Source organism: Bubalus kerabau, chromosome 1 (genome assembly GCF_029407905.1).
Source record: "Bubalus kerabau isolate K-KA32 ecotype Philippines breed swamp buffalo chromosome 1, PCC_UOA_SB_1v2, whole genome shotgun sequence".
Taxonomy (NCBI): Eukaryota; Metazoa; Chordata; class Mammalia; order Artiodactyla; family Bovidae; genus Bubalus; species Bubalus kerabau.
In genome coordinates, this window is record NC_073624.1 from 220207203 (window position 1) to 220227387 (window position 20185).

Here is a 20185-nt window from a genome sequence, read left to right on the forward strand (position 1 = left end):
GCTCCTTTGTCCATGGGATTCTGGAGTGGGTTGCCATGCCCTCCTCCAGGGGATCTTCCCAACCCAGGGATCGAACCCGTCTCACATCTCTTGAATTGGCAGGCAAGTTCTTTACCACTCCTGCCTCCTGGAAAACCCAAATTAACTATACTTCAATAAAATTTTTTTTTAAAAAAGAACTGCACTAGAGTAACCCTGGTCATCATGCAGAACTCCTGATCACCTGACCAAGGAGTCCCAGAAAAATTAGTGGTGGGGCCAAGGTGAAGCAGATGCCTAAGGCAATGGCACCCCACTCCAGTACTCTTGCCTGGAAAATCCCATGGATGGAGGAGCCTGGTAGGCTGCAGTCCATGGGGTCGCTAAGAGTCAGACACGACTGAGCGACTTCACTTTCACTTTTCACTTTCATGCATTGGAGGAGGAAATGGCAACTCACTCCAGTGTTCTTGCCTGGAGAATCCCAGGGATGGGGGAGCCTGGTGGGCTGCCGTCTATGGTGTTGCACAGAGTCGGACACAACTGAAGCAACTTAGCAGCAGTAGCAGCAGCAACCTAGGGTGTGGATGCTGGGGGTCAATGGTGGGGATACATGGAGGCTCCTGTGACCTGGAGAACTTGTTCTGTGCAGAGAGCAGCTTCTACTGCCCATACCATTTAACCCTTGTGACAGCTCTGTGTGTCTGGGCCTATTATTATTCCCACTCTACAGATGAGGAAATTGAGGCCCCAAAAGATTTAATAAATGGTTCTGGGTTCCAAAACAAGGATTTAGGGGAACCAGGGCTAGAATGCAGGTCTCTGGACACTCATAGCACTGCCCTGCCTCCCTGAGTGGGAGAAGTCACTTCTCCTCTTAAATGATCTTTCAAGTAAGGAATGGGGGAGTTTTCCTTCTCCTATTCCTTTCAGAAAGTGTCTAAGTCCTTACTAGGTGTGTTTTCCAAAGAAAACAAAAACAAGGCTTCCAGGGCCCAGGAGAGGTAGGATTCAGAGCCTTGCTGTACAAACTGAGTTGTAGGGCCCCAGCCAGGAACAATTGCCTGATCTTCTAAGAATCTCACAGCAGTGCCACATGCCTCGGCTTTCTCCAGGCAACAGAAGGAGGTGGTGGAGGCGGCGGTGGCAGCAGCAGCCTTAGCAGCAGCAGCAAATCTGTCCCCAGCGCACGACAGCACTGTTGTGCTGTGATGGAATACACGTGGCATATGTCTGCAGAGTTACTATCTTGAGAACGGATAGAAAGGGGATTTTTCATATGCCAGATTTCACTTTCCTTTTTGAAACAATCCTTGTAGTAAACAGAGGTTTTCTGATCTTGTGAAGATCCAGGAGATGGGAATTCCTTTACTCATTTTAAGCAAAACTATTGTCTTGTAGAGTCTCAGCCTATTGATGGTGCAAATGTTTTTTTTTTTTAATGTGGAAGCTCTCCTGCCCTCCCTCCAAAGGCCAGGACAGGAAGAGGCGCACCACCAACAGGTGACCAGCCTTGTTCTGGTCTCAGACCACCCCAGTGATGGGACCACCATCTGTCCTGTGACTGCCAGTCGTTGGGGTGGGTAAGAGGAAAGGCTTGCTGAGCATGGGAGTCCTGGGGCAAGAGGAGACAAAGAAGAACCAGGAAGCGAGCAGAATGTAATTTTTAGGAGGAGAATTATTTTGAACTGCGTCTTGTGCACTGACAGCATAATCATCATTATTAGGGCCTCAGATGTAACATGGAGCCCGCCCTGAAGTTAAATTTTCCCTTTCAGATAAGCATGGCCTGTCAACCCAGCCTAAGATGGCTCACTGCAGCCTCCTCCATGCTCGTGGGTAGGAACGCCCCAGCTGCTCCCTCACTGTTAACGTTCATTAAGGACATTGCTTTACTGGTAAACAGGGGCACCTGTTTAACTTAGCCTTATCAAATCAACCTGACAACTACATCATGCAAGCCCCCAGAGCTGTATTTTTCAACCCACTTTTCGTTTTGGGGTGCTTTCTCATAGAAGGGCAGACCTGTGGCCTGAATAATGCTCAGACAGATTGTGTTTAGCTTTCACCAGTATTTTAAAAAATACTTAGCTTAACCAGTATTTTAAAAACTGGTTTTCACGTCAAAATTCTGTTTGCTAGCTTCTCTGGAAAAAAAATCATAAGACTTGGCTACACCGGGCCAACTCCCCTGTGCCAAGTGGCTAGATAGTGGCTCCCTTTGCACAGAGCTTGTTCTCCAGTTTGCCATAATCCCACCACTTCGCATCATCCTCTTTCCACACTCGAAGAAAGGGTACAAATTAAAAGGCAGATGTGAAGGGACTTTCCTGTGGTCCAGTGGTTAAAACTCTGTGTTTCTAATGCAAGGGGCTCAGGTTCAATCCCTGGTAGGGGAACAAAGATCTCACATACCACATGGCATGGTCAAAAACAAATAAATAAATGATACAACCGTAAGAAATAAAATAATTTTTAAAAAGGCAGAAATGGATAAATGAGTTTCAATCTTGGCTCCACCCCTTACTTTCTAGGGCCTCTTAAACAGGTGTGTGCATCTCTCTGAATTCTGTTTTTAATCCCTAGGAAGAAGAAAATAACGAGAAAAGAGCGTTGGCCAAAAGCCTTGCCTTAGAGGACGCACTCGCAAAGAATTTGTCCTGCATGTTTACTGGTGATTATGACAATCCCTGTGAGTGACACAGAGGAGACCCAAAGCTGTATATGAATGGACACAGCTACTAAAATGTAAGTTTGATATAAGCAAGGATTTTGAAAATTTTGTTTTGCTTATTCCTACATCTCCAGAGCTTAGAACAGCCCCTGGCACGTGGTTGGTACTTAATACATGTGCTGAATGAATATGTGGATTTATTGTTTTCCCTGAGTTCATATTCTTCATATGTCAAGTGCTAAATCATCATTTGTTATCGTTTAGTGGCTAAGTCGTGTTCAACTCTTGGCGACCCCATGGACTGCAGCATGCCTGGCTTCCCTGTCCTTCACTATCTCTCTCGGAGTTTGCTCAAACTCGTGTCCTTTGATTCAGTGATGCCATCAACCCATCTCATCCTCTGTGGCTCCCTTCTCCATGAATCACTGGTTCATTGAATAAATATAAATGCAAACAGACATATAGGCTGAGTATCTCAAATTTATAGGTGCTGATTTTTTCCCCCTTATTTTCAAAATATCAGAAATCAGGGAGATTCTTAAGAGTTGATGAAAACTTCATACTCACTTGAGTCACAGCCTATGAGAAAAATGTGTTTTCCTCCAGGGCTGGGTTTCTAAGATCATAATCTAAATGCCAGGCCACTTTAGGAATCAGTGCTTCGAAAAGTCACAATTAAAATTGCACGCCTTTATGTGGTGCTTCTTGAGAACTCAAGGTGCTGTGCAAACACATTTAAAGCATGAAGTGCTCTCTGAAGCACTTTCCTCAGAAGTAATCCTTCCAGAGAAGAGAGTGCACTTAGGTAAAACCAGTGGTGGGTTCTATACCATGATCTCAACAAGGCTGAACCTCTCAGTGCTGGAGTTTGCCCCCCAGTGGATGCAATTTTCCTGGAAATACCGGAGGTGAGTTGGCTCCCAGTTAGAGTCAAAGCTACCCTTTTGGAATAATACTGGAATTTCATATTATTGAATACATGTGCCTACAGGACTCTTCAATAAGCTTGTGGTTTTGGTATCAGTGGCCTGTAGGGGTCAGCTGTGTTTTTTGTTTGCTAGGCATCTGTTCTTCCTAGTTCTGGTAACTAAATTTCAATTTTCCTGGGGAAGCTGTTTTTTCCGCACTTTCCAATGTGGGGTTTGAGAGATGGCTAGCCTTACCCCCAGTTCCAGATGACAGCACAAACTAGCCAAGATGCCACATCCCCTGGCCACAACCACACATTCAGAGAGAAGCAATTTACCCCAAGCCGATGCAAACAGTAAGACTCCAATCTGGAACTTTTCTTAGTAAAAAGTTCTCTGGGAAAGAGAAGACCTTTTGTCTGATTTGAGAATGTGCTTCTAACACTCTCAGAGGGGCTGCACTCTCAGAGAATGCACAGAAAAGAGAGCCGAGAGATAGAGCAAGAGAGATGATTCCTGGTGAAACTGTTTGAGTGCCTGGATCCAGCTATACCTGAAGTTCAGATTTGTGTCTGGACTCCTGGTTTCAAGAGCCAATAAATTCTCTCTCTCTCTTAAACTGATTTGAAGAGCATTTTAGTTCCTTGCAATGGAGACAATCCTGACTAGCAGATTGGAATCTGAAAATGTAAATCAGAAAAAAGATGTGTAAAACTGAAACTCATTGCTCAGGTGAAACCCCAAACCTTGAAGCACGGCCAAAAGCAGACTGACACCTTTCTCCTTCGCATGCACCTCAAATTCTGTTACAATCAGGCAGACCAATGAGCTAGCAAACAGAAGTGAAGCTGTTTTCCCCTTTCTTTAATATCCTCAAACATGAAAAGAATCTGATTTGTTTTTTTTTCTGGTTTTTGTGTATGTACTGGCCACATTCACTGGCTTTCCTTTCACATGTGTTCATTTGTCTGTTTCCACAGGAGGAAAGCCAGAAGCCAACTCTTAGTGGATTTCCCAGTGCTTTAAAACTCTGTTTTGAGAGGAGTTCCACAGTGTTTGCCACTGAGCCTGTGAGCTCCAGAAAGACATTATTTCACTTGTGCAGCATGTAGAGATGTTCATTTTAATAGGGTTTCTGTGCACCTCCACCTGCCAGGCTCCAACTGCCACACACATGTGAGCAAAAGACAGCCCTCCTCCTCTCCAGAAGGGGTGGTTTCTAGTCCTTGGTCAGCCCTTCCTCAGCTCTTGGGGCTGCACCTTTGCCCCTACTCTCCCTTCTGACCATGTCGGATGCTGCTGTTTCTTTACAAAACACTACATCCTCCAAAAGGAGGGGATATATGTACACATACAGCTGATCCACTTTGCCATACAGTAGAAACTAATACAACATTGTAAAGCAACTATACTCCAATAGAAATTTTAAAATAAATAAAAATATATTCTTAAAGAACAAACACAAAAACATTGCCTCCATTCCCACTTTCCATTCTGAGGAGCTTCAGTAGATTCCTATAGTTTTTGTATTGAATCCATACTCTTCTTCTCATGCCTTAATAAAACCAATACCAATAATAAAGAAAAGTGAACAGTTAGGAGCGCTTCAGTTCAGTCGCTCAGTCATGTCCGACTCTTTGCAACCCCATGGACTGCAGCATACCTGGCCTCCCTGTCCATCACCAACTCCCAGAGTTTACTCAAACTCATGTCCATTGAGTCAGTGATGCCATCCAACCATCTCATCCTCTGTGGTCCCCTTTTCCTCCTGCCCTCAATCTTTCCCAGCATCAGGGTCTTTTCAAATGAGTCAGCTCTTCGCATCAGGTGGCCAAAGTGTTGGAGTTTCAGCTTCAACATCAGTCCTTCCAATGAACATTCAGGACTGATCTCCTTTAGGAGGGACTGGTTGAATCTCCTTGCAGTCCAAGGGACTCGCAAGAGTCTTCTCCACCGTGGCGGATTCATGTTGATGTATGGCAAAACCAATACAATATTGTAAAGTAATTAGCCTCCAATTAAAATAAATAAATTTAGATTTTAATAAAAAGAGTCTCCAATACCACAGTTCAAAAGCATCTTTTCCAGTAGGAGCACTGACTAGGTGCCAAGCTCCATGTCTAGGTTTCATACACATCATCTTAGTTAATCTTCAAAATAACACTCTAGATACACTGTGGGTAGCGATGGGGTGGGAAAAAATCTATAAAGTAGATAACAATGTAATCCATATTTTTTTTTCCAAATGAGGACACTAACACAGAAAGAGGCTAAATAACTTTCTCAAGGACATGTGGCCAATAAGTGATAAGAGTTCGAATGCAACCCTGTCACCCTGGCTCCAGACCCTGTGCTGCTACCAGAAGATTCTGCTGTTTCAAAAGCTCCTCTTACAGTCTGCCCTGTCCCTACCTTGTTTCTCACAACTCTCCAGTTTCCACAGCCGACCTAGGCTGGGCTTATGCCTGGGCCCACCATTCCCTAATGGTATGGCCTTTGCTTATTTGTTCAATCTTTCATTCATTCATTTATTCACTCAGCAAATATTTACTAAGCCCCTGTCCCAGGTGTTCATGTCATCTGGATGACATGACCAAGAAAGCTCTTTTCTCTCACCACTTCTCCAAATCTTGCCTTTCCGGCTGTGTTCCAGACCCTCTCTTTCATACATCCCACCTTCCAATGCGGCCAGCATGGTGTCCCTCTTCGTGAATGCTAAGGGCAGAGAAGGGCATGACATAGTTTAGCCTTCAGTTTCACAGGGTCTTTGTGGAGCTCTCATACTGTCCCACTGTCCTGTCAGGAGTCTGAAGTCTGGAGGACCAAGTCAGAGAACTTGCTCCTTTCATATCCATCACAGTGTAGTGTGTGTATTAGGCATCCAAGAGACATTCTTTCATCTAGTTGGTGAGTGAACAAATGGGGCCAATGAAAATAGAGTGATTTTTTAAAAATATTTATGTATTTGGATGCATCAGGTCTTAGTTGCAGCATGCAGGATCTTCATTGCGCCATCCGTTATCTTTTGTTACGGGGCATAGACTCTCTCTAGTTGTGGTGAGTGGGCTCCCATGGGCTCAGTAGTTGTGGCACGGGCTAAGTTGCCCTGTGGCATATGGGCTCTTAGTTCCCTGACCAAGGATTGAATCTGCATCGTGCTCATTGCAAGGCAGATTCTTAACCACAGGACCACCAGGGAAGTCCCCCAAATACAATGAGTTTGAAAATGGCCTTCTGAAAACCTGAATCTGTGTCTTTCCTTTGACTTAGAATTCACATCGAGTTAATGACAGTCTCACGAAGTAGGTATTGTACCCATTTTACAGATAAGACTGAGGGACAAGGAAGGTGGATAACTTGTCTGATTTCACAAAATGGATAAATCACAGAGCATATGTTCCCCACCCCTGCATTATGCTGCCTCCACAATCCTTGGATGGTTTTCCTGAGCTCACAAATGTTGAAAATCCTTTGCCATTTCTGTGGCTAATCCATTCACAAAACTTTGCGTTGTCAGGACCTTCAGTTCAGCTCAGTTCAGTTCAGTCGCTCAGTCGTGTCCGACTCTTTGCAACCCCACGAATAGCAGCATGCCAGGCCTCCCTGTCCATCACCAACTCCTGGAGTTCACTCAGACTCACGTCCATTGAGTCGGTGATGCCATCCAGCCATCTCATCCTCTGTTGTCCCCTTCTCCTCCTGCCCCCAATCCCTCCTAGCATCAGAGTCTTTTCCAATAAGTCAACTCTTCTCATGAAGTGGCCAAAGACTGGAGTTTCAGAACCTTTCACACAGGCATTTTTCTGTATTTTCAGGAAAGAAAATTTGAAGAAACTCCAGCAACTTCTACATCTGGCTGACTATTCACTTCTGGGATTGGAAGTCAAATCCTAGAAATGGCCATGCTCCTTGGCCATGTCTCAGTTCTGGATTGCTGCCAAGTAACATTCCTTGAGTTTGTATTCATGATAGCGCTCCTTCCTCAAGGGAGTGGTGGGAATGAGAGTGGGGAACATTCTATTTTTCCTTTGATGGTTATGCCCCATCACACCCAAGTTCAGTTCAGTTCAGTCGCTCAGTTGTGTCCAACTCTTTGCGACCCCATGAATCCCAGCACGCCAGGCCTCCCTGTCCATCACCATCTCCTGGAGTTCACTCAAACTCACGTCCATCGAGTAGGTGATACCATCCAGCTGCCATCTCATCCTCTGTCATCCCCTTCTCCTCCTGCCCCCAATCCCTACCAGCATCAGAGTCTTTTCCAATGAGTCGACTCTTCACATGAGGTGGCCAAAGTACTGGAGTTTCAGCTTTAGCATCACCCAGGGCTGATCTCCTTTAGAATGGACTGGTTGGATCTCCTTGCAGTCCAAGGGACTCTCAAGAGTCTTCTCCAACTCCACAGTTCAAAAGCATCAATTCTTCAGGGCTCAGCTTTCTTTATAGTCCAAGTCTCACATCCATACATGACTACTGGAAAAACCATAGCTTTGGCTAGACGGACCTTTGTGGGCAAAGTAATGTCTCTGCTTTTTAATATGCTGTCTAGATTGGTCATAGCTTGTCTTCCAAGGAGCAAGCATATTTTAATTTCATGGATGCAGTCACCATCTGCAGTGATTTTGGAGCCCCCCAAAATAGTCTGTCACTCTTTCCACTGTTCCCCCATCTATTTGCCATGTGATGATGGGACCAGATGCCATGATCTTAGTTTTCTGAATGTTGAGTTTTAAGCCAACTTTTTCACTCTCCTCTTTCACTTTCATCAAGAGGCTCTTTAGTTCTTCTTCACTTTCTGCCATAAGAGTGGTGTCATCTGCATATCTGAGGTTACAATCTTGATTCCAGCTTGTTTTTCATCCAGTCCAGCATTTCTCATGATGTACTCTACATATAAGTTAAATAAGCAGGGTGACAATATACAGCCTTGACGTATTCCTTTCCCAATTTGGAACCAGTCTGTTGCTCCATGTCCAGTCTAACTGTTGCTTCTTGACCTGCATACAGATTTCTCAGGAGGCAGGTCAGGTGGTCTGGTATTCCCATTTCTTGAAGAATATTCCACAGTTTGTGGTGATTCACACAGTCAAAGTCTTTGGCGTAGTCAATAAAGCAGAAGTAGATGTTTCTCTGGAACTCTCTTGCTTTTTCGATGATCCAGTGAATGTTGGCAATTTGATCTCTGGTTCCTCTGCCTTTTCTAAATCCAGCTTGAACATCTGGAAGTTCTTGGTTCATGTACTGTTGAAGCCTATCTTGGAAAATTTTGGGCATTACTTTGCTAGCATATGAGATGACTGAAATTGTGCAATAGCTTGAGCATTCTTTAGCATTGCCTTTCTTTGGATTTGGAATGAAAACTGACCTTTTCCAGTCCTTTGGCCACTGCTAAGTTTTCCAAATTTGCTGGCATATTGAGTGTAGCACTTTCACAGCATCATCTTTTAGGATTTTGAAACAGCTCAACTGGAATTCCATCACCTCTACTAGCTTTGTTCGTAGTGATGCTTCCTAAGGTCCACTTGCCTTCTCATTCCAGGATGTCTGGCTCTAGGTGAGTGATCACACCATTGTGATTATCTGGGTCATGAAGATCTTTTTTTAATAGTTCTTCTGTGTATTCTTGCCACCTCTCCTTAATGTCTTCTGCTTCTGTTAGGTCCATACCATTTCTGTCCTTTATTGTGCCCATCTTTGCATAAAATGTTCCCTTGGTATCTCTAATTTTCTTGAAGAGATCTCTAGTCTTTCCCATCCTGTTGTTTTCCTCTATTTCTTTGCATTGATCGCTGAGGAAGGCTTTCTTATCTCTCCTTGCTAGTCTTTGGAACTCTGCACTCAGATGCTTATATCTTTCCTTTTCTCCTTTGCCTTTTGCTTCTCTTCTATTCACAGCTATTGTAAGGCCTCTCAGACAACCATTTTTCCTTTTTGCATTTCTTTTTCTTGGGGATGGTCTTGATCATTGCCTCCTATACAATGTTACGAACCTCTGTCCATAGTTCTTCAGGCACTCTGTCTATCAGATCTAATCCCTTGAATCTATTTCTCACTTCCATTGTATAATCGTAAGGGATTTGATTTAGGTCATACCTGAATGGTCTAGTGGTTTTCCCTACTTTCTTCAATTTAAGTCTGAATTTGGCAGTAAGGAGTTTATGACCCAAGCCACAGTCAGCTCCCAGTCTTGTTTTTGCTGACTGTATGGAGATGACAAGAGTGAACATCAACATTTTAGGAATCTGCGAACTAAAATGGACTGGTATGGGTAAATTTAACTCAGATGACCAGTATATCTACTACTGTGGGAAAGAATCCCTTAGAAGAAATGGAATAGCCATTATAGTCAACAAGAGTCAAGTACAACATATACAGTACTTGGATGCAATCTCAAAAATGACAAAATGATCTCTGTTTGTTTCCAAGGCAAACCATTCAATATCACAGTAATCCAAGTCTATGCCCTGATCAGTAATGCTGAAGAAGCTGAAGTTGAATGGTTCTGTGAAGACCTACAAGACCTTCTAGAACTAACACCCAAAAAAGATGTCCTTTTCATTATAGGGGACTGGAATGCAAAAATAGGAAGTCAAGAAATACCTGGAGTAACAGGCAAATTTGGCCTTGGCGTACAGAATGAAGCAAGGCAAAGGCTAACAGAGCTTTGCCAAGAGAATGCACTGGTCATAGCAAACACCCTCTTCCAACAACACAAGAGAAGACTCTACACGTGGACATCACCAGATGGTCAACACTGAAATCAGATTGATTATATTCTTTGCAGCCAAAGATGGAGAAGCTCTATACAGTCAGCAAAAACAAGACCAGGAGCTGACTGTGGCTCAGATCATGAACTGCTTATTGCCATCATCCCAAACAACTCAGTAAAATGGGAGTGGCCAAGGACCTTACTGAAAACACCATTCTTCTCCCACAGCATGGCCCTATATGTCCAGCTGCCCTCTCTTCCAAGGCAGTTAACCCTGCCCCCACTCTCATCTCACCTTGCTCTGCCCACATTACAGCCTCAGAAGCTCTGAGCTTTCCTGTAGGGCCTCCATCAGGTTCTTCTCACTGCTCCTCCTTCCTTGCAGTCCTCATTTTCGTAATCTCCCTTTCCTTAATGCTGTTAGCACACCCTTCCTTTCAGTAGTCCCTCCTCAAACCACTGTTCCTTCTTCCTCTAGATCCCCTCTCCATTCTCTCCACTCCCAGACTTCTCCCCTCTACTGCATCCCTCAAACCTCATTCCAGCCCAGCTCTTCCCCCACGCATCCCTAACCTGCACTTAGAGCTCCTCTCCTCAGCCCAACCAGCCACCCCAGGTCTGGCTGCCCCTGCTCTGCTCCCACCATCTTCCTGCCTCCTAATCTCTGCTCTTTGGGACCTGGGCTCATGTTTTAAATCTCTCTCCTTTTAGTACAACTCTGTCTGGAGCCATGATTCTTCTCTTTCACAGCTGTCTTCCCCCCACCCCATTTATATGCTAGTTTCTTTTTTAAATGTAAAAATAAACAAGTGTTTATTTTTTAATTTTTTTAATGTTTTTAATTTTTTTAATGTTAATTTAAAAAAATTTTTTTAAACTTTTTTAATGTTTCTTTTTTATATGCTAGTTTCTTTTTTAAATGTAAAAATAAACAAGTGTCACTTGAAACAAAACTATTAAGTAAACAGTACAGGTGGTACTTGGATATGAGATGCACCACTCATAAACTTTTAATCTTCAAGGATCGTGCCTTAAGCACCCATTGCCAGTCAAAGATGCTCACTAGAAGTTATTTATAAAGTAACTTTTGGGTTTAAAATCCCATACTCTAAGAGGGAAGGACAACATATATGAAACTTCCATAGTGGTGCAGGGTGTAGGAGAGTAAAACTTAAATGGAACTCAGAAAGAAGTAAAGGGATAGAATAAGCAGTGGCTCTCAAACCAGGACCTCCACAGGATCTTACATTTTCATTTTGAAACTGACGGTCTATGTCTAGTGACTGGAAAGTCACAGAGATGTAGGCATACCATTATAGTGAGCTAGGGGAGGAAACTGAAGGGAAAATCAATTTCTAAACTGAAAATAAATCGGACTTCAACTAGGACTTTCAGAGTTGTGCTAAGCTTTGCTCTGGGTGTTTCAGTGCTTTCTCTTTCTGTTGGCAGAGAAGGAGGGCTGCAGGACTGGAGGACTGGGCTGGCCTACAGCCTGTTCTTCATCCTGAGTGAATGGCTGCACTACTTGTTGTGAGGCTTATGGGTAAAGTTGCCAGAGAGCAATCCAGTTATCAACCTCAGCCCCAGTCCTCTCATGTACAGTTTTCGAAGCAAACCCTCGAACCTAGTTGGATCTAGAAGAAGACGCGGAGAGAAGCGGCCCACAAGCGAAGCCTGCAGCACGCTTAGCACTGAATCCCTTATGGATTCGGTGCGGACACAGGCCCTGAGGCCAGGCACTTGCCCTGACGGCGAGGGGATAACGTCTGGAGTCTCGGAGCACTGATCCAGCCTGAGGTGACTGCCTTTTGGAGCCTCGGGTATCCATGCCCACTTATCCGTGCCTACTTTAAGGCCAGAGCAGGGAAGCCGGAGCCGGACGGCCGGACCCGGACCTCGAGTTACCGTAAACCTCTCGGGAGCTCTCTGGGTGGCGCCTTCGGGCCTCGCTGCTGGGGGCGGGGCTCGCGCTGTGACACCGCCCCCCGCCTCGCCCCGCCCCGCGCGTGTTGCCAGGGTGATCAGGTGACTCCGCGCTCGCGGCGCTCGGGGAGGCCGTGACGTCAGGCGAGCCTAGTGTCCTCACTTGCTCCTTGGCAGGTGCGGCGCTACTTGTGCGGTCTCGTCAGGTTCCAGCGGGTCCCGGCCGAACCAGTGCTCAGCGGATTCGTAGAGAGGAGAGGTGAGGCCCGCGGTGGACCCGGGCCCAGCCAAGCTGGGACCAAGGAGGGGGTTAGGCGCGGGCAGCGCCCTTCCGGGCTTTTGCGCACCCCCGAGATCCCCAGAGGGCGCCGGGAGAGCGACGGGCTCCCGGGCGCGATGGGCGGACTCGAGCCGGGAAGCGAGCAGCTGGGGGAGAGGCCGGGAGCCGGCGGAGCTGTTGGAGCCGGCCTGATACACACCCCAGCGCTTAGCGGCTGCCCCTCCGGGTCCAGTCGCAGCGCCGCTGGCTGAGGCTGGGAAGATCCCGCACTGCCCGCCGGGGCCTCTGGGCCGAGGACTTAGGGGCTCCGCGTAGCGAGGAGTCGGCTGACTGAGAGCTAGGCTTGCCACACCCGGTCTCGAGGGACGTCTGCGGGAGGCGTCCGCGTCTCTTTGCCTTGAGCTGCGATTTCTAGAGTGCTGCGGGCGACCCACTCCATGCGCAGAACCGAGCCTGCTGGGGACGCGAGGCCGGGTGGGAGCTGGGACCAGAGGTGTTCAGAAAAGATGTTTCAATCCTGTTGAGTGCGGTTGATAGAAATGTGAATAGACCTGTTGGGGGGAGTGAAATCTGAGCGGAGCCCCAAGGGATGGGGCTAATCTCCGGCAGCTGTGGGGGTTGGAAGAGTAGGGGGAGGGAACGGGGACCTCTGGGAAAGAGACCTTGAGCTGGAAGTAAAGGAAAGACTTACTGGATTGAGTGCTAGGGCGGTTTTGGGGTCGGAGGAGAAGTTTGGAAAGTTAGGTTAGGGCCCATTTGAAAAAACTCTTCTGAGTGCTTAGCTGAGGGTTTGTGGGTGGGAGCCCATTGAAGCGTCGGCTGGATTGCGGTAGGGGGAATACTGGTATGGGGAGACTGAGGAGGCTGTTGTGACAGCCTGGAAAAGAGATGACAACGCCTAGAACTCTAATCTGTTGGGATTCTGGAAACCTTGCTTCGGAAATGTTTGTAGGAGACAGGGATGGGGGCGTAGGCAGCCAGGTGCCAATTATCCTAGAATTTTAAATAATTCCTTCTTCTGAGGGAAAAGAAGCACCCAGCTGCCTTCTCTTATCTCATTTGATCCGATCAGTTATGACTGTTTACGGGATTTGCCTTCCTCCATTTGCATTGAGGTTGTATTGTCCACAGCACTTACCCTTTAGAGGTTTCAGAGTGTTCTACAACACCTCTTATACCTTGCTGCTGCTAAGTCGCTTCAGTCGTGTCCGACTCAGTGTGACCCCATAGACGGCAGCCCACCAGGCTCCCCCGTCCCTGGGATTCTCCAGGCAAGAACACTGGAGTGGGTTGCCATTGCCTTCTCCTAGGTGAAACCCAAAGTCCAAGTGAATGATAGGAGATTTAATGGCACAGAAGTTCTTGAAGGATAATGAGTGCCCAAAACATGAATATGGGGGCACTGGGGAAGCTGAAAGGAGTTCCATGCTCTTTGTTAATTGTAGAACAAATTCCCCTCTTCCTACCTACTACTTTCAGTGTGTGGGCTTTCCAGGTAACGCTGCATAAGTGTTAATTGGCCATTTTTGTCTTAAATTCTTAAGAAGTGAAAAGAAGATATTTTGATTATTGAAGAGGAATGATTGATGTACAATTTTTTCCAACTCTGAAATTTACTGATCCTGTGGGGGAAAAAAAAAATTAAAAAAAAAAAAACCAGCTGTCCCTTTTATATTGAATCTTCCACAAACTTCTTTTTTCTGGAGGAAGTGAAATAGCTGAAACTTCTCACCAACTTATTTTGTATTTGCTTGACTCCAGAAAACAGAATTGAACCTCCAGGGATCCTGTACAGTAAAAGCCAGTTGAGGGAATTGCTGAGAACTTGGCAAGGTTTGTGTATAAATGGAGAAACCAGCACAGCACCCAAGGGAGGACAAATTCAGAGTGGTGGTATCTGGGGAAAGTGAACTTCCAGTCAGATCAGCAACATCATTCTCTGTAAATGACATCTTAAGACAGGCCATTTGAGCATTGAGCAATGTGTGTTTACAACATATTTCTACTAACCCGGAGAACTTTTCCCCTTGTGTGCTTATTCATTGGTAGGGTTTGTTAGTGTTTTTTATTGGGCTCTCCAGGAGCCCCATAATTTTAAGAATCACTGGAGATTAAATTTCTGGGCCACATTTTTAAAAAATTGTTATCAATTTTCTAAATCTCTTTGGAAATATTTGAAACAGCCAGTTAATCATGCTTTCTTTGTAAACGGTCCCCCCACCCTCCAAACACGATAACTAATAGGGATAGAGTAGGATAATCCCCTGGAGTAGGAAATGGCAACTCACTTCAGTATTCCTGCCTGGAAAATTCCATGGACAGAGGAGCCTGGTGGCCTGCAATCCATGGGATCGAAAAGAGTCGGACTGAGCGCACATGCAAGCAAGCACAAGGATAAGCAAATAGTTAGCTTAGAAACCCGGTTAGGGAATTGTAGATAGAGAGGGAACTTCAGGGGGCTTTGGGAGACTACAGTAAGATTAATGATCACTCAAGAAAATAATGGGAAGATTCTGAGACCATGTGCGCTTGCTTGACTCGTAAAGCAAAACAAGTCACTTAGCATCAAAGCCAGATTGGTTGGCTTAACAATAAAATCAAATCTAACCTGCTTAGCAACAAAACCATGCAACAGAAGCACAAGACATGCCCCCAGACAATAAAGCAGTGGTGGCTTGAGACCTACCTCCTACCCAGTGAGCTCAGTGAGTTAATGATCCCTAAAACATACTTTTTGACCCCTAAGACATGTTCATTGCACAGTGCCCCCCAAGCAATAAAACAATAGTAGAGAATAAGGCCCATAACCTACCCAGTAGCGTCATCAAGTTAATGACCCTCAGGACGTGCTCTGTGCACACAAAAACAGTCATTTATGGAAAGGTGACTTTTCAAAATGAAAGACCCACATTGTACTGAGACCCGAATAACTTCTCCAAAGTGCTATGACAGTCCTGGCCCGATCAAATAGGGACAAGAAAACTTGCCTGCTCTACCTGGGGGAAGAACTGATCATGGAAGTGTGACACTACTCAAGAAAGACAGAGATCTTCTCCCCCACCCCTCTCTTTTTCTGATTATAAAAATGTAACCCACTGAGTACTCAGGGCAGTGCAACACTTGCCTGCCTGCTTGTAAACCTTACAAGCATCTTGTTCTAGTAAATCTCATCTGTCACTTTGCCTCTCGCTGAATTCTTTTCTGTGCTGAGGCATAAAAGACTGGGAGCTCTTCGGAGGCCCCTGAGACGACACCCAGCGGTTTCCAAACTATGTGCTGTCAGGGCAGTTAGGTAAGCCAAGAGTTTTGGGAAATTTTCCGCTTTCATTCACCCTTGCTACCTCCACAAGTTTTCTACTGGTAGAGAATTTAAGACTCTGATAGGAAGAAAAAATAGTGTTTCCCTAAACACAGTCTATGATAAACACCAGGGCTGGTTGTTCTGTTGAAGAACAGAAATAACCTCCCTTAAGGGAAACTGGGCCCAGGTGAGAGGCAGGGCTGGGGTATGAGCCCGAGACCCCCATGGAACCTTCTAGGCCTGTGCCTTTGTCAGCCAACAGCAGGCCCTCCTTTCCTGGCTGGAAACATTCCTCACCCTTGAAATGGGGTAATGGGCAGTGCTCTCTTCACAGAGATTCTGAAGGAGTATTCATAGGACGCTTATATGAAATTTGAGCTCCTCCAAAGCAAATATTTTGCTTTGTTGGATGAATGGTATTTTTTTGAGATACCGTGAAATAAAAAAAAGAGGTGGACATTCTGAATTTTTATAAAAGCTTCATTGAGCACCCTAAGGTTTTTTTGTTTTTGTTTCCTGGTATATTTGGGTTTGGTCACCAGTAAACCAATAGTGTGATCTGGAGGCCTAAGGGTAAGTTCATGTTTGCATTTCATATGTAAATAAGTTCAGACTGTTTTACATTGTATCCAGCTGGTTTAGAGTGCCTGAAGTAAACCAGTAACCTAGCAGCCTCTTGGGCTTTTGACCCAGCATCCTTTCAACCCAGGAGTTAGTTATTAAGCTCTTCAGAGACTGAAGTGAGCAATAATGCTCACTAAATTGAATGAGGAGTGAAATAGTCACCTTTTAAAATTCCCCTCTCCTACTATGTCACTCTGCCAGTTCTTGGTCAGGTAGGGATTCAGGTGCTTGCTGAAGCATCCAGGGACCCTACAGAACTACAAAATCCATCTCTTAGACTTGTGGAGTAGTTATCACATGAGGGAAGTTGCTGACAGGAGAGGCTTCCTGTTTTTCTCATGCTGAATTGAAAGCTGTATTCTAGGCCTCCAACCTCCTCACACTTAACCAAGGCTACTAATTGACTTGGCTGTAAAATGGGAGTCAGTAATTAAAACCCAGCAGTTTAGAAGCAAGGGGAGTGGGCATGAGTTGACCCTCCAAGCTCTGACCAAAAAGTTCACACCATCTTGGATACTGTATATAAAGGGCTCTTCAAAAGGAAGTGAACTGAGAATGACTTCTTTTGTAGTTTTTGACGCACATGTGGAATATTACTGCAGAATCCGCCTGCAATATGGGAGACCTGGGTTCAATCCCTGGGTTGGGGAGATCTCCTGGAGAAGGGAACGGCTAACCACTCCAGTATTCTGGCCTGGAGAATTCCATGGATTATGTAGCCCTTGGGGTTGTAAAGAGTCGGACACGACTGAGCGACTTTCACTGTGCTGTGTGGAATATTAGTACTTATTTAAGCCTCAGAATCAGAGCTGGGAAACTGAATGGGCCCTCCCTTCTAAAGCAAGGGAGATAAATGCTTTGCATCCAGTCTCTGTGGGCAGGCAGCAAGTCTTTTATGTCTTTGCCAAAAACAAGAGATAGTGTCTATTTTTCTGAACCTTTCGATTATAGTGTCGACTTAAAAAATATTCACAACTTAAAGTTGAGTGTTATTTGGTGGGAATTTTGAGGACTTTTAAGCCCAGAAAACAGCTTCTGAAGTAATCCTGAGAAAATTGCTCCAAGGAGATGAGAAGGGGAGCCAGGTTATATAGAAATTTTGCAACAAAAGGCAGGTAGTCTGAACATCAAAAGGTTATTATCATTTAAAGAAAACCAGATAACCCAAGTTAAGGAATATATCTATTTTCTGTATGTGGAAGATGTGAGAGGCTGAGCTAACTGAGATTATTCCTTTGATATACACCTCAGCTATCAGGCCAGTATCCTGTGAATGAATATCCTCAGTTCATCAGGGCTTACTCTCACCGTAGGAAGAGGCTTGAGTCTGAGGGAGGCTGGATGGCAGGCATTCTCCTTCCTGAGTTCCCTTGGGGCTGCCTGGCTCAGGCTCACGATTGAGGGCTGCAATTGAATTGCTAATGATGGTGATATCCCTGTTTACTAATCGGGCAGGAAACACTCCATTTCTCAATAGGCCTCCCTCATTTTATTGTACTTGGCTCCGTTGTGCTTTGCATATACTGCGATTATTAGGGATTGAAGGTTTGTGGCAACCCTATGTCTGTCAATGTCATTTTTCAACAGCAGTTGTTCACTTTGTGTGTATGTGTCACATTTTGGTAATTGTCACAATACTTCAAACCTCCACCAGCAAAGAGATTACAATTTGCTGAAGGCTTGGATGTTTGTTAGCATTTTTCAGCAATAAAATATTTTTAAATTAGGTGCGTTCAGTTCAGTCGCTCGGCTGTGTCCGACTCTTTGCGACCCCATGGACTGCAGCACGCCAAGCTTCCCTGTCCATCACCAACTCCCAGAACTTTCTCAAACTCATGTCCAATGAGTCGATGATGCCATCCCACCATCTCATCCTCTGTCGTCCCCTTCTCCTGCTTTGTCTTTCCCAGCATCAGAGGTTGTACATTAAGGTGTGTACATTGTTTTTTTAGACGTAATACTTTTGCACCCTCAGACTATCGTATAGTGAATACATAACCTTTATCTGCACTGGGAAGCCAAAAAACTTGTGTTAGTTGCTTTATTGTGATATTCAGTTTATTGTGATGATGCAAGTAAATGATATAAGGGAGTCTTGGTAATCATGGTGAGAAGAGGGTTTGATTTACCTGAATTTACTCATTAGAGAGTAATACCTTATTCACAGATGCCTCTTATCACTTCTCTGATTTGTGCTAAAGAGTTATTAGTGTCAAGAAAATTGGCCCAGAAAATAGTTTTAATGACTGAAAACTATCTGACCTCGTGGCCAGTGTTCACAAAAAAGTAGGGGTTGGGGGCTGTTGAGTTGTAAAGTTCTCTGGGACGAAGAAGACCTGGGAAGTGGTGCCTGGCTTCTGGCCTCAGTACTTTGCCCATCAGCTTTCAGTGTTGGGACCTTGGGTAGGATCATGTGGGTACAAGACATGTGAAGAGGGGGACTTCTGTAGGAATGTGCCTAGCTCATGAGTCCTTATCTTTCAGCTTGTTTTTACTGCTTTCCTGCTGCCTGCCAGCTTCCCATAAACCCCAGACCCAGTGTCCCTCCTTCCCCCGCCCCCCAGCCTTTCTTCTGCAACACCCTAAGATTGTTTCTTCAGTCTCTGATGCAGTTTCTGCATCCTTCCGGTTCTGCTGACTTTGTGGAGCTAAACCTTGGCAAATCTTGATATGTGATGGTGGCAGTAGAAACACCAGTGATGGCTGTTGTTGCTATTTAGTTGCTCAGTCATGTCCAACTCTTTTGCAACCCCATGGACTGTAGCCTGCCAGGCTCCTCTGTCCATGGGATTTTCCAGGCAAGAATACTGGAGTGGGTTGCCATTTTCTATTCCAGGGGATCTTCCCAACCCAGGGATTGAACCCACGTGCACTGTGGATTCTTTACCACTGAGCCTCCTGGGAAGGCCCCAGTGAGGGCTAGTTGCATGCAAAGTCAAAGGGCTTGGAGGTGGATGCTTTACCTCTTTCTCACAGTTCATTTGTATTCCACCTGCATGATTTTTGTCTTATTTCTTTGCCATCAGTACTGTTAACATTTTTTTCTTTAAAATGTGCCATTTAAAAAAAAACCCTCCAGAAGTTATTTCAGGGGGGAACTATGATTGGCTTAAATTGGAAACAGCTATCACCTGACAAAGGCAAATCTTAAAAAGCATAACTGTTACAATTGTCCACATTCCCCACACCTGCCGTGTATCCCACTTGGAAAAATACTGCCTTCATCCAAAGATACGACTCACTGTGAGTTTTTTCGGGCGGCAGTAGACAGGTGATAGGGATGGTTTGAGGGTAGCCAGGTTTCAGAGCGGGCCCCTTGAACCCCACCTCTTGACACTCCTAGTGGCTCTGTGATACCAGGAAGACAGCAGAGTGAAGGGTCTAGGAACTAAAAAGAAATGCATGCAGTCAGTTGAAACCACTGCTGTTTTGATAGGTTTGCCAAAAGGAGGTCTGGGTGGTGGTGAACCTGTATACTATATCATCAATAAGTTCTAGGCCCTCTGCCAAGGATGTGACTTTATTGGTGCTGTGTTCTATTGCTCTTCCTGTGCAAGTGTGTGCTTGGAAAACTCAAAATTTTGCTCAGGGTGGATGCAGTTTGTGTTTTTTGTTTTGGTTTCAAGTAATTACCACCCCATACTCCTTTGATCTCCTTGGCTTCCATATATTAACATACAGTTGCTCTTGGTGGGTGTAACTAATGATAGAACTCTGAAGTTAGCATCTAGCCTCTGTTTTGTGTAACCTTTTTGTCTGTAATGCCTATTTTAAAAATTCTAAGAAA

General features: G+C 45.1%; 1 protein-coding gene and 3 long non-coding RNA genes across 6 annotated transcripts in view; 2 read left to right on the forward strand and 2 right to left on the reverse strand.

Annotated features, from left to right (window-relative positions):
- The first annotated feature begins 2692 nt into the window (after positions 1–2692).
- The window catches only part of CYSTM1 (cysteine rich transmembrane module containing 1), a 78147-nt gene continuing 60654 nt past the window's right edge, over positions 2693–20185 (forward strand). For 2 of the 3 annotated variants that reach the window (XM_055555377.1, XM_055555376.1), the window contains exon 1: positions 2693–2727. In XM_055555377.1, coding sequence (XP_055411352.1) covers positions 2708–2727 — 20 coding nt within the window. In that variant the 5' untranslated portion in view covers positions 2693–2707. Of the gene's footprint in view, positions 2728–12259; positions 12453–20185 lie in introns of those variants that run through there. The other variant, XR_008705095.1, reaches the window with a different exon arrangement.
- LOC129633567 (uncharacterized) lies at positions 3477–10120 on the forward strand. Its single transcript, XR_008705098.1, has 3 exons — positions 3477–3561; positions 7377–7502; positions 9988–10120. It is a non-coding gene; the product is annotated as an uncharacterized LOC129633567 (long non-coding RNA).
- LOC129633556 (uncharacterized) lies at positions 10868–13312 on the reverse strand. Its single transcript, XR_008705097.1, has 2 exons — positions 13165–13312; positions 10868–13024 (listed from the first exon to the last, which is right to left on the reverse strand). It is a non-coding gene; the product is annotated as an uncharacterized LOC129633556 (long non-coding RNA).
- Positions 14248–15404, reverse strand: LOC129633579 (uncharacterized). Its single transcript, XR_008705099.1, has 3 exons — positions 15286–15404; positions 14762–14839; positions 14248–14370 (listed from the first exon to the last, which is right to left on the reverse strand). It is a non-coding gene; the product is annotated as an uncharacterized LOC129633579 (long non-coding RNA).